The sequence below is a fragment of the Purpureocillium takamizusanense genome, chromosome 3, assembly GCF_022605165.1.
Source record: "Purpureocillium takamizusanense chromosome 3, complete sequence".
NCBI lineage: Eukaryota > Fungi > Ascomycota > Sordariomycetes > Hypocreales > Ophiocordycipitaceae > Purpureocillium > Purpureocillium takamizusanense.
In genome coordinates, this window is record NC_063070.1 from 3,377,910 (window position 1) to 3,390,579 (window position 12,670).

Here is a 12,670-nt window from a genome sequence, read left to right on the forward strand (position 1 = left end):
ACTAAGGTCACCACCCAACGCGCTGGCCGTCTTCCCAGGCACTTGCGGGTTCCTGTGACCTCTGCGTTGGTCAATGCCCATGGAGGTGATTGGCAACCTCGACGCGTATGCAAGTATAATAGGTAGGTAAAGACAGAAATCGAATTTTCCTACCAACCTAAGTTAGTCACTAGGTACGTATCCCCCTAATAACCCCTACTCTGCATTCTTCTTCCCCTGCGTCTGCTTCGATGATGGGGAACCGCGCCGGCATCATCCATCCCCTCGCATCATGTCCGCGTGTCTCAGATCTCGCCTCTTGTCTCCCCCCGAGGAAGCTCAAGGCGCACACAACCAACAACTAACAACGCAGCCTTGCCGCCGCCGCAGAAACGGCCCGTTCAAAGCCCTCCCGAGGCGACAGGGAGCGTGCTCAGGCCCCCGCGGGGGGAAGGGTGTGAGCGGTCGCGGGCGCGGCGGCTCGTCATCGCCTCTCGCGAGGGCATGGTCGTCGCCGCCGCCGCTGCCAGATCGGATGTTGAGGGAGGAGCCCTGCCCGCCTGTCCTTTGTCATCTGTCATACATCGGGTGGTGGTGCGCAATGCAAAGTGCGGTTCGACGCACGCGCTGAGACACGACAGCGCCCAGCTGCGCTGAACACAGCGCGACGCGTTTCCCCACCGTGTGACGAGGCCCTCAACTCTAGGTGCTCTTGTTTCCCGTCAGCGACCGCCGCGCCGAGGCAGCATAGAGCCTCAATGCCGCTGGGGCGAGGGATTTCAGCGACTCCAGCCATCGCAGCCGGAGACGCTTCTACCTAAGTACGCACCGAGCTCCCGGTGAGAAGGGCGTTTCGTGTCAGATGCACGATAAGCGAGCGTCTTTCCTGACCTCAGATGCGCGCGCTGAAACAAAGCAAGACGGGTCGCGACCTCTATCTACCAGGTACAACGTACTAGCAAGCCACCGGGTGTGTCGAGTAGCAGGCGGTTGTCTCGCCACGAGCTGCTGCTGCCCTTGTATTATTCTTGAATAAATAAACTATTAAAATAAAAAAGAAATGATAAATGTCTGAGCCCGTCCCGCTCTGGCGCGCGGCCAGCCAGCCAGCCGCAGACGGTGGTCGAGAACGGAAGCTGCGTCGTCGCCAAACGTTTTCGACCCGACGCCTCCCTAATCGAGGACCCGGGAGGGACTTGTGTGCTCACCGAGGCGACCGATGGGCGCAAGGTCAGCCCGGATCCTGGAGAACGTTTTGTTGTTGGCCCTTGGGCATGCCACCCCTCGCCAGCTGAGTGCACCAACCCATGGATGCCATCGCCGCCGGCCCGTCCCCCGTGCTGACCGGCGCTGTACCACGAGCAGCTCCTCCTCCACCGAACCGGCCGCCCGGCTGCAAGACCGGTTGCTCCGCGTCATGCGCCCACCGCCCATGGAAACGTGTGAACTCTGCTGCCGACCGCGCGTGATCCAGCACCCTGGATTGAGCCCAATGGACCTGCCAGTAGTGAGTATTCACTTTGTACGAATCTATCGAATTTATCGCCATGGAAACTTCATTGTTCTGGTGGTCGAGAATTCGACGAATGCCATCCATGCCTGCTACCTTCCAGTTAGTACCTACCTGTAGCCCCTGCGGGTCGCTGCTGCCGTTTATCAGACACGCCAGCACCAACAAGCACCTACTAACTTCCATTACTCGCCACTGACCCGTGCTGGCTGCGCGTTCTCGAGTCGTGGGCAAGCTAGAGGCATCATCACCACACCACCAGCCCTCCCTGCAGCGCGCCTCACGACCCCTTGGACAAGCATACGGACGACACCAGGCGCCAGCAAGCAAACAAAGACCTGATGCCTCTATCTGACGCCGGTTGCCAAAACGACGACGTCGCACCAACATGGACGGACGGGGGTCGACGTCGCCGGGTCGTGTGTTGGTTGGGCCTCACGTCGCTCATTCATGATGCTACAGTACAGTACGCCCAAGTGTCTCCTGTTGCAATCTACTCTGGTTCCTGGATGAGGTCGCACCCGCCCATCCAGATGCCTGCCTGCCTGCCTGGCGACGTCGGACGAAACTGTGCAAGTGACCCCGTACTTCGTACGTACGTGGCACCGCACCACAAGGCTCACGACGTTTCGTTTGCTGTGCGAGTGACTGAAGGAGGCCGCGACCGCTCGAAACGTTTGGCCCCCCACGCCGCCCACCTCTCTCTCTCTCGAGACGACGACGACGACGACGACGATGAGCTCGCCGCGGCTCTCTCACCGACGTCGCATACGTACCCGCGGCTCCCATCCCGAGCATCAGATGGCTCTCCAGCTCCGGCTCACGACGCCAAATGGCTCCCGCCCACCAACCGCACAGCCGCCCCCCGAGGACGCCACGTCTTGCGCACATTTTTATTTTTGGTCGTCTCGGCGAGGGCCTCTCGGGTGCCTTGCCTCATCTCGAGCGCGAGACGCCGCCGAGCAAGTGAACGCCGGGGCCACAACGCCACGCCCGGCCTTGCTAGAGCCCGCGCGGGTGGTACCGCGCGTCTGATGACACACCGGCTTGGCCCTCCGTCCTGCAATTCTGGGAGACGCAGCTGCGAGCGTGGGGGTGCCCATATACGGTATACACTACAAACGCAAATCGCGGCATGACATATCTCGTCGGGCGGCTCACCGGCCACCGACAAAACCCCTACTGGCCACCGACGTTTCGTCCGAATCACCTCAAGGAGTGACGCGGATGAGCCGATCGATCCTGTCTCTCTGGACCCCCTGCAATGGCAACTGGCCGCAGCTGCCGCTTGGCGTTTGCGTCATGGCATTCATGGCTGACGTCCCCCCCCCCCCCGGCAGCTGGCGCCGCCACGATGCGTGCGGCCCCTTCCGCCCGATACAGTTGACACGAATGCCACCAGACGTTGAGTTTAACGACCAATTATTTCTCATTTCTCATGTTTGCGAGTGCGAGCTAACTCTATGGCTGACGGACGGGCTCGCAGCTCCTAGACCAGGCAGCGACAAGCACGATGCGCATCGGCAGACCCGTTAGGCAAGCAAGCAGTTGTCGATGGGCTTTGCTCGTCTTGCCTGCCTGCCTGCCCCTGGACCGAGAGCAGAACCGCACGCGCGGGCGAACATGGCATCAATCGCACCTACGTAACAACAGGCTCCCCGGCAGGTGTCAGCCAGCTCGCGTCAAAACATGTAGATTGTAGACGCTCCCAGTGCGCGGATGGGCTGGGGCACGGCGGACGCAGTCGGGCTGCGGTACAACGCCGGTACGCGGGCATTGATTGGAAGGCGTTGCCTGTCATGGCAGCACTTTGTACGAGCGCTCATCATAGACTCGAGCGTGACGCGGCCATGGTTTGCCGCACGCGCGTACCTGATCGCATCGTGCCATCGCGGAGCAGAGGCGCAAGTGACGATGACCGCCAAGACGCACTTATATAGCAACCTACCCTACACCTCACGATCATCAGTCCGCACTCGGCCATGGCCGCCTGGGTGCATCTCCAGACTCGCATGCGACAGCACTTTACTTGCCAAGGGGTTCGGTCATCAGGCTCGTTTGGCTCCCTCCAAGCACTGGTCAGGGTGGATGGTGGAAGCTGGTCAGCTGCCCTCTGGTCCAGTCCTCCGCTTGCATGCACCCAGGTCGGCGACGGGGGCACATCCGTCAGTATAACGCCTATTCATAGGGATCGAGTCATTTGTTTCCGGATCGTCCAAGGACAGGGCCGCTACAGGAAAACGGAGCGGCTCCTCGACGACAGGCAGTCGAGACGGTGGCCAGTCCGATACCAGACGGCAGACGAGTGTCGGCGGTAGGGCTGTCGCACAAGGAGGCACCGAATCAAGCAGGCAACCGTTTTCGGCGCCCAACTTTCGCGAGGAGCCCTTTTGTTCAAACGCGGCCCATTCCCTCCTTTGTAAACGGATCCGTGGGCCAGTGAGTGTTCCAACTCATGAGCTGACCGGGCGCTGGCCCGTGCTGGACGCCAAACGCACCCAACGTCGCGCCACCACGCATTACATTTGAAGCGAACCAACCAACCAACAGGTGCTTGCCATTCCCGTTGCTCAGAGAAATTTCCAACGTGCGGGAGGCGGGAAAATCCGCAGGGGGCGGCGAAAAGGGAAGGGAGCTGGCGGAGAGCCCGTCATGATGTGTGATGGTGGTTCAAACTGCCACCCATCCTCTAACTAACCACTCCGCCCAGTTGACCGACCACTCCGCGATGATGCCGGCGTTCGCCCTCGGCAGGCGCATACAGCGCCTGTATCTCGTTTCCGTGGCCGCCGTCTTCATCATTGGCCTCATATCCCTCGCGCAGTACTCGCCCGACGCGGTGCGCCCGTCGGGATGGATCCGCAAGCGCCCCAACCCGCGGCCCCAGGGCGACGACGACCATCCCATCGACCGTCTGATGCGCGAACACAAGGCCCGCTTCCGGGACGTCCTGGTGAGGAGGTCCAACACGATTGAGGAAGCCGCGGCCCGGTATCGTGAGCGGCGCGGGCGTCACCCGCCGCCCGGATTCGACGTGTGGTTCGCGCAGGCCCAGGCGGACGGCGCCATCATCGTGGAAGAGTTTTTCGACCGCATCCACCACGACCTCAACCCCTTCTGGGCCTTTGAGCCCAAGAAGCTGCGGGCCATGACGAGCAAGCAGCCGCAGGTGATTCGCGTCCGTGGCGGCAACGTCAGCTTCGAGACGGACAACCCGAACCGTCCGCAGTACATCCAGCTGTGGACGGAGCTGCTCAAGGAGACGGAGCCGCACCTGCCCGACCTGGACATGGTGGTTAACGTCCTGGACGAGAGCCGCATCCTGGTGCCGTGGGAAAAGGTGAACGAGTACGTGGCTGAGGAACAGCGCAAGCGGAGGCTCGTGGACCCCAAGGAGGCCAAGACGCAGTACAGCGGGCTCGACGGCGACGGCGAGCACGACGTGTACGACCCGGGCTGGGTGACCGACGACGCCAACCGGTACTGGAACTACCTGCGGGCGACGTGCCCGCCCGACAGCGCGGCGCGCCGGTTCGACAGCCTGGCGTCGTTTGACGTGCCCGTCGAGTACCCGGACGAGACGATGCCGTACGCGCCCGAGGGCTTCGTGGCCAACGCGACCGAGGCGCGGGACCCGTGCCTGCAGCCGCACCTACGCGGGATGCACGGGACGTTCATCGAGAGCGTCAGCATGTCGACGACGCGGGAGCTGCTGCCCATGTTTGCGGGCTGCAAGCTGCCGCAAAACAACGAGATCCTGGTTCCGGGTGCCATGTACCTGTCGGGCGGCGACTTCTACTCGGGCGGCGACGATCACGGGCCCGAGTGGGGCCGCAAGAAGGCGGGCCTGATATGGCGCGGGACGGCCTCGGGCGGGCGGAACAAGGCGGACAACTGGTGGCATTTCCACCGGCACCGGTTCGTGCAGATGCTCAACGCCAGCACGGTGGAGGCGGTGGAGCGCGGGGAGGGGACTCGGGGCCCGACGTTTGGGCTGTGGAAGGGGGGGAGGATGGTGCCGGCGCACCTCCAGGGCGGCAGGCTGGGCCGGTGGCTGCGGTCGTTTGCCGACGTGGCCTTTGTGCACCTCGAGTGCTTCCCCAGCGTCCAGGAGGAGGTGGGCTCGGGCAAGGAGCGGCACCTGGAGACGAGCCGGCGGTGCGCCTACACGTCGCCGTACATGGCCATCCGGGAGAGCATGCCCATGCGGCAGCAGTACGAGCACAAGTTCCTGCCCGACGTGGACGGCAACTCGTTTAGCGGGCGGTGGCGGGCCTTTTTGCTGTCGACGAGCCTGCCGCTCAAGGCCACCATCTACGCCGAGTGGCACGACGAGCGGTTCGCGCCCTGGGTGCACTACGTGCCGTTTGACAACTCGTACGCCGACGTCTACGCCGTCATGGACTACTTTTTGAGTCACGACGACGCGGCGGCGGCGATTGCGGCCGAGGGAAAGAGCTGGGCGGAGAGGGTGTATCGACGCGCCGACATGAAGCTGTACATGTGGCGGCTGCTGCTCGAGTATGCGCGCGTCGTCGACGATAAGAGGGACGTGCTGGCGTATGTGTGAAGACGACACGGGGGGTTGCTCGGAGTTGGGATGATGCAGACAAAAGGGGGAGGCTACGGGGCATATACAGGTGTGTTCATGGATGGCGAGCGACTTGATTGTTGAAGGACGATGGCCATCGCCGTGGTGGTGGTGGTGGTGGTGGTGGAGGAGGACTTGCGCGAATGCATCAACTTGGCGTGTAAGCGAGGCCGATTCAAGCTTGGATGGCCGCCCGATGTGGACCTTGTGCTATACACGTTAATACTATGTTATCTACTGTTACCTACAGGTGCCTTATAATAAGTCTGTCGGATAGAGGTAGCTCGCACTCCCCGTCCGGCTGGCGGGCTAGGTAGTCTCTCTCGGTGTAATCTGTGGAGCGCCCGCCTCCCATCGGTCGGTCGGTCGGTCGGTCAGATGTCGGCGGCCGGGCCGGCGTTGGGGAGGCGAGACGGACGGGCCGTCGGTGAAGAAGAAAGAAGAAGGCGCTTGCTTGCTTGCTCGGTCGAGACACGTGCGCGCGCTCGTGAGTCCGACCGAGGTTGATTGATTTCCTGCCCGCCGGCGCCACGGGGGGATCCAACACAACCAACAAGCAAGCCCCGGGCCGGGTTACAAAACCTGCAAACTGCAAAGTGCCCGGAGAGACGGAGGCAGCGGGCAGCAGAGAGATGGGAGGATGGTTACTGGCTGCAGTACGAAGAAGATGAAGAAGTATCATGCCCGTGGAAAGGAACCTAGGTACTACCTACGTAGGAGGAGAAAAGGGCTTTTGCAGCCGCGGCTGGATTGACACTGACAACCGCCAGCAGCAGCAGTAGCGGGCCTTGTTGTTGCGGGCGCTCCACACCTCAGAGCACGCAGGCAAGGCAGGCAAGCAGGCACGGGACGGGGGACGGGGGCAATTTCCCCGGCGAGGCGAGGCGAGACGAGACAGACGGGGGGATCCCCGCAACTCACCAACCACCCACAACCTTTACGATGGTAGCAGTGACAGCAGGAGTACCTGGCGGCGGCGGCACTACCCCAACCCACAGCACTCACGCACGCACGCCAGCGCGGCGCGGCGGCATGTGACTCGGCGCCGAGGCGAGTTGAGGCGTCGTGACAGGACGGGCTGGCTGAGCATAGAGGAAGAGGAGGAGGAGGAGGAGGAGGAGGAGGAAGAGCCATCGCAGTAATAGTGTCGCTTGGCTTGATGGCTACGGTTCAGCTTGGGCTTGGCTCTCAGGTGCGCGTCGTCGTCGTGGTTGTCGTCGTCAAGGAGCAAATAGAAACAGGCACGGCGGCTCTGACGCAGGCGCCGTGCATGCATGCAGTACATGCGAGACTGTGTCCTACAGAACATACATACTTTGTAGGTAGTACCCGTTATCTCTGCCGGCACATTTCGTGCGTACTTCGTAGATAAGGTAGTAAATAACTACTTACTACGTAGTACAAGCCATTACAGCAGGCAGGCCCCGTGCGCTGGTGGTAAATTCTACGGTGGTAGATGGAAGGGCGGGGGGAGGGGGCGGTAGGAGATATGGGACCGGACCGCCGTCCTCATCAACAGCGCGCCCAACAGCAGCTGCATCCCGTCGGTGGCGGCGGCAGTGACAGTGGCAACGCGGCGGCGGCGGCCACGGCGGATCTGTGTGGTCCGCGGCCGGAGCGTGAGCCGGCCTGTGCCATATTCGGCGCATTATGTATGCGAGGTTATCGCATTAGGTTGTGGCGGCGGCGGCGACGGCGACGACGACGGACGCAGGCGGGAGCCGAGAACTGGGCCCTCCCGCCAAGACAGAGAGAGAGGGGAGGGAAGTTGCTGAAAGAAAACCGGCGATTTGTTGTTGATGGAGGAGACACTGGGCGTCTGACCGCCGAGGCCGACAACGACAGAAGTACGTGTCTTCCTCTCGTTGACACCGGATGGATGGATGGACGCGTGCGGCGGCGGCACCGCACCCTGGCGCCCTTTGGCCGCGGCCTCTGCCTTGGCGAGCTGGACGCGGGGCACAGAGCGAAAAGGCGATGAGGCAGCGGCGCGAACGAACGAACGGACGGACAGACGGGGCCTTTGTATGAGGCCGAAGCTAGGTAGGTTAGAAAGCGTCATCATCATCAGCATCAGCGCAGGTGATGCGCGCAGCACAGCCTGACATGGACATGGCCCGCACGGCAGCCCGAATGATCCTAGTCACGATGGATGCGCGATGGGCGATGGGCGATGGGACGGGCGATAGGGCGATGGGGCGGCGCGATGGGGCACGCGAGCCGTGCGGTTTGGGTTTGTTGGGGACCGGCGGACGGACTCAAGTCAGACCTGGACTGGACCTCCACTGTCTGTACCTACCAGTCGTCCTAGTGTGCTGGACCTTGCGCTTGTGCTATGCGTAGGCGCCGGACCACTGCGCCAGCCCAATGAAGCCAGCCGCCGCCCGCCGCGCCGACAGGGATTATGCTACCAGCCCGTACCTAGGTAGGCACACAGGCAGTGTTGATCAACTGTGCCGCTGCCGCTGTTTGGAGCGGGCGGCGGGTGCTAGGTGCTGCTGCTGCTGCTGCTCTGCGGTGCGGTGCGGGCAGTTTTGCGTGCGGGTGACGCGAGCACCGAGTTTGTTGGGGGAGGGACCTGGGATGGTGACGACGACGGGGGACGCAAGACAACAGCGGCCCCTGCATGCACCGTCACAATCATCATCATCATCAGCAGCAGCAGCAGCGGCAGCGGCAGCCGCATCATCATCATCATCATCATCGTGCCTCGGCCACATGCCCGCTCAGCAGCAGCGCCGTGTGCCGCGGCCACGATTTTTTTCCCGCCTGCGTCCGGGTGTGGGGGAAGATGCATGTCGATGCTGGGGGAAAGGGGCCAACCAACCGCGGCGACGTCCCCTGTTGAGTCTAGACGAAGCGCCTGGTAGCGCGTGAAAATGGCCGGGCTAGGTGGGGCCCCTCCGTGCCGTGGCTGGCAGCTGGTGCAGCTCTGGCCTGGCCTGGCCTGGCCTGGCCTGGACAGCAGCGGGAGTACGTACTCTGTAAGGCATGGCAGGGCAGGTTCCTGCGCGATCCGCTTTGTCTCTGTCTCCCCCTTCCCTCCCCCCATCCGCATCCCGCCCCCCAAGACAGGTAGACCGTGGGACGAAGCCCAAGGTCTGTGCCCGCCCGCTCTCCTCCCCCGAGTGGCCCCCCCGGACGGCGTAGCAACTGTGGGAGTGGAAGGGCCAAGGATTGTGGCGGCCCGCCCAGCCCAGCCCAGCCCAGCACAGCTCTTGCTTGGCCTCGGCGTCGGTCCCGTCGTCGTCGTCGTCCCCACGAGGCAGCGAAGAAGAAGAGAGTGCAAAGCCAAGACAAACAGACAGCCCGGACGAGACAAAGGCCAAGCCAACAAGCCCCGGCAGCCCTCGCTGCAGCAACCAACCCACCACCTCACCTACGGTAATAAACCTCGCCTAGGTACCTGACGTGGGCAGAGCAACCGACCAGGTACCTTAGAACCACCACCACCACCACATCCAGCAATCAGCCGCAGCACCCCAACCCCGTCCCCGTCTGCCAGCCAGCAGCAGCACATCTCCTCGCCTCCGTCATCGTTTCGCCTCTGCTCCTCCTCCTCCTCCTCCTCCTCCTCCTTCTCCTCGTCGTCGTCGTCACCGCCGACTCACTAGGTCTAACCCACCTTCAACAACGTCGGCCCCGTCCTCGTCGTCGCCCTCGCCCTCGACTCTCCTCCCGACCGTGCTCCCTTTTTCCTCCTCCACCCCCATCATCGCCCGCTACCGCCCAACCCCGTCGCCCGCCATGGACTACACCTCGGGCATCATGCCCCTGACGCAGGTGCACAAGCCGCCCTTCACCGTCGAGGCCCCCGGCTACGAAAAGGTCCCTGGCGAGACCATCCCGCGCCGCCACCCGCGGGCCAAGAACGGCCTCCTCAACCGTCCGGCCGACGACGTCGCCACCGTCTTCGACCTCATCCGCCGCAGCGCCCGCGTCTACCCCAACCACAACGCCGTCGGCAGCCGCAAGCTCATCAAGCTGCACCGCGAGACCAAAAAGGTCAAGAAGAATGTCGACGGCGAGATCCGAGAGGTCGACAAGGAGTGGCAGTTCTTTGAGCTGTCGCCCTTTTCCTTCCTCACCTACAAGGACTATGAGGCCCGAGTCCTGCAGCTGGGCGCCGGCCTGCGCAAGATTGGCCTCACCTCGGAGAACAAGCTGCACATTTTCGCTGCCACCAGGTATGCCCCCTCGCCCCGTGCTGTTCCCTTTGCCGCGGCCGGCCGGCTGGCTGTCTGGCCCGCCCCGGCGCGCCCGCCTTGCATCCCATCCACCCGCCTCGGCTCACTGACAACAACTCGCCCGCAGCGTCCAATGGATTTCCATCTCCCACGGCTGCGCCTCGCAGAGCATCTCCATCGTGACCGCCTACGATACCCTCGGCGAGAGCGGCGTCGCCCACTCGCTCGTCCAGTCCAAGTCGAGCGCCATGTTCGTTGACCCCCAGCTCCTCAAGACGGCTGCCGGCCCCATCCGCCAGTCCGAGGTCAAGACGGTCATCATCAACGACCAGAGCAACTTTGCCGAGGGCGGCGAGATCGAGTCTTTCAAGGCCGCCAACCCGGGCCTGGCCGTCTACACGTACGAGGAGGTGCGCAAGCTGGGCGAGGACAACCCCGTCGACCCCGTCCCCGCCAAGCCCCAGGACCTCTACTGCGTCATGTACACGTCGGGCTCCACGGGGCCCCCCAAGGGCGCCTGTATCACCCACGAGGCGCTCGTCGCCGGTAGTAAGTTTTCGTGCCCCTGCCTTTCCCCCCCTCCCGAGCGACCGTACTCGGCGGCCCTATCCACGTAGCTAACTCTCTGCGCGCGCGCGCGCTCCCTCTCCCGCAGTCACCGGCTTGCTCACCTGCGTCGACGAGTGCGTCAGCGACAAGGAGGTGGTTCTCGCCTACCTGCCGCTGGCGCACATCTTCGAGATGTCCCTCGAGAATCTGGTGCTCTTCATTGGCGGCACCCTCGGCTACGGAAACCCGCGCACCCTATCGGACGTGTCGGTCAAGGACTGCGCCGGCGACATGCGCGAGCTGCGGCCCACGGTCATGGTCGGCGTGCCGCAGGTCTGGGAGACGGTCCGCAAGGGCGTCATGGCCAAGCTGGGCAGCTCGAGCCCCCTGATCCGCTCGCTCTTCTGGGGCGCCTTCAGCTACAAGGGCTTCATGTCGCGCAACAAGCTGCCCCTGGCCAGCATCTTTGACGGCATCGTCTTCAGCAAGGTGCGCGAGCTCACGGGCGGCCGCCTGCGCTTCACCATGAACGGCGCTAGCGGCATCGCCGACGGTACTAAGCACTTCCTCTCCCTCGTGCTCGCCCCTATGCTCGTGGGCTACGGCCTGACCGAGACGTGCGCCAACGGCGCCCTCGGCTGCCCGCTCGAGTACTCGCCCAACGCCATCGGGCCCATCCCTGCCGCCATCGACGTCAAGCTCGTCTCCATCGACGACCTGGGCTACTCGACCGACGCAAAGGTGCCCCAGGGCGAGATCCTGCTCAAGGGCCTGCCCATCATGCGCGAGTACTACGACAACCCCGAGGACACGGCCAAGGCCCTGACCCCCGACGGCTGGTTCCGCACCGGCGACATTGGCGAGTTTGACGCCGACGGCCACCTGCGCGTCATCGACCGCGTCAAGAACCTCGTCAAGATGCAGGGCGGCGAGTACATTGCGCTCGAAAAGGTCGAGTCGGTCTACCGCGGCGCCCAGACCGTCACAAACGTCATGGTTCACGCCGACGCCGAGCACTCGCGCCCCATTGCCATCATCATGGCCAACGAGAAGATCCTCGCCGAAAAGGCCAGCGAGCTCGGCGTCGACGAGCACAGCATGCACGCCGACCCCAAGGTCCGCGCCGCCGTCCTCAAGGACCTCCAGGCCACAGGCCGCCGCGCCGGCCTGACGGGCATGGAGATTGTCGCCGGCGTCGTCGTCACCGACGAGGAGTGGACGCCCCCGAGCGTAAGTCTTTTTTTGTCGACTCTTCTCACTTTTCCCCTCTGTGTGCGTGTGTGCGCTAACGCAAGCCTGCTGCAGGGCCTCGTCACCGCTACGCAAAAGCTCAACCGCAAGGTCATTCGGGAAAAGTTCAAGAAGGACATTGACGCCTGCCTCAAGAACGTGCCCTGAGAGAAGAGGGGGCGCGTTTGGGGGCGAAGAAGGGACGGTTTGAGCAGCAACAGCAGCAGCAGCAGCCTAGAAGGGGGAAATGTGTGCCGAGTACGAGCGACGATACCATGTAATGTACCGTGTATAGCATGTAGTGAATTCTGTCTACCGTGGTGGCGCTGTGCCTGCGCGATGAGGTACTACTACGCAGTGGTGTGAAAGGGGGGCCGGGCCGCCCACAGTCTATCTCTTTCTCTCTCTCTCTCTGTCTTTCCATGTGTGTGTGTGTGCATAACATGTATTGTATTGACGCTCCCGCCCGCTACAACAAGACCCAAGACGACAAGACGCGCGCGCGATACCAGTACAACGAAAGCCAAAAAAGAAGACCCCCCCGCACTTGTTCATCCACCGATATGCCACACACTCGTCGGAGCGTCCGCGTCCTGCCCGCCCCGCTCGCCGTACGACGACCGA

General features: G+C 63.1%; 2 protein-coding genes across 2 annotated transcripts; both read left to right on the top strand.

The window, feature by feature from the left end:
• Nucleotides 1–1,497: 1,497 nt before the first annotated feature.
• JDV02_004630 (uncharacterized protein) lies at nucleotides 1,498–6,167 on the top strand. Its single transcript, XM_047985861.1, has one exon. It carries the CDS (start codon nucleotides 4,152–4,154, stop codon nucleotides 6,057–6,059), a length of 1,908 nt encoding a protein of 635 aa, XP_047841838.1. The 5' UTR covers nucleotides 1,498–4,151; the 3' UTR covers nucleotides 6,060–6,167.
• A 2,962-nt stretch (nucleotides 6,168–9,129) lies between these two features.
• On the top strand, nucleotides 9,130–12,445 carry FAA4 (Long-chain-fatty-acid--CoA ligase). The gene is made up of 4 exons (XM_047985862.1): nucleotides 9,130–10,267; nucleotides 10,395–10,816; nucleotides 10,923–12,046; nucleotides 12,122–12,445. Exons 1-4 carry the CDS (start codon nucleotides 9,828–9,830, stop codon nucleotides 12,212–12,214), a joined length of 2,079 nt encoding a protein of 692 aa, XP_047841839.1. The 5' UTR covers nucleotides 9,130–9,827; the 3' UTR covers nucleotides 12,215–12,445.
• Nucleotides 12,446–12,670: the final 225 nt, after the last annotated feature.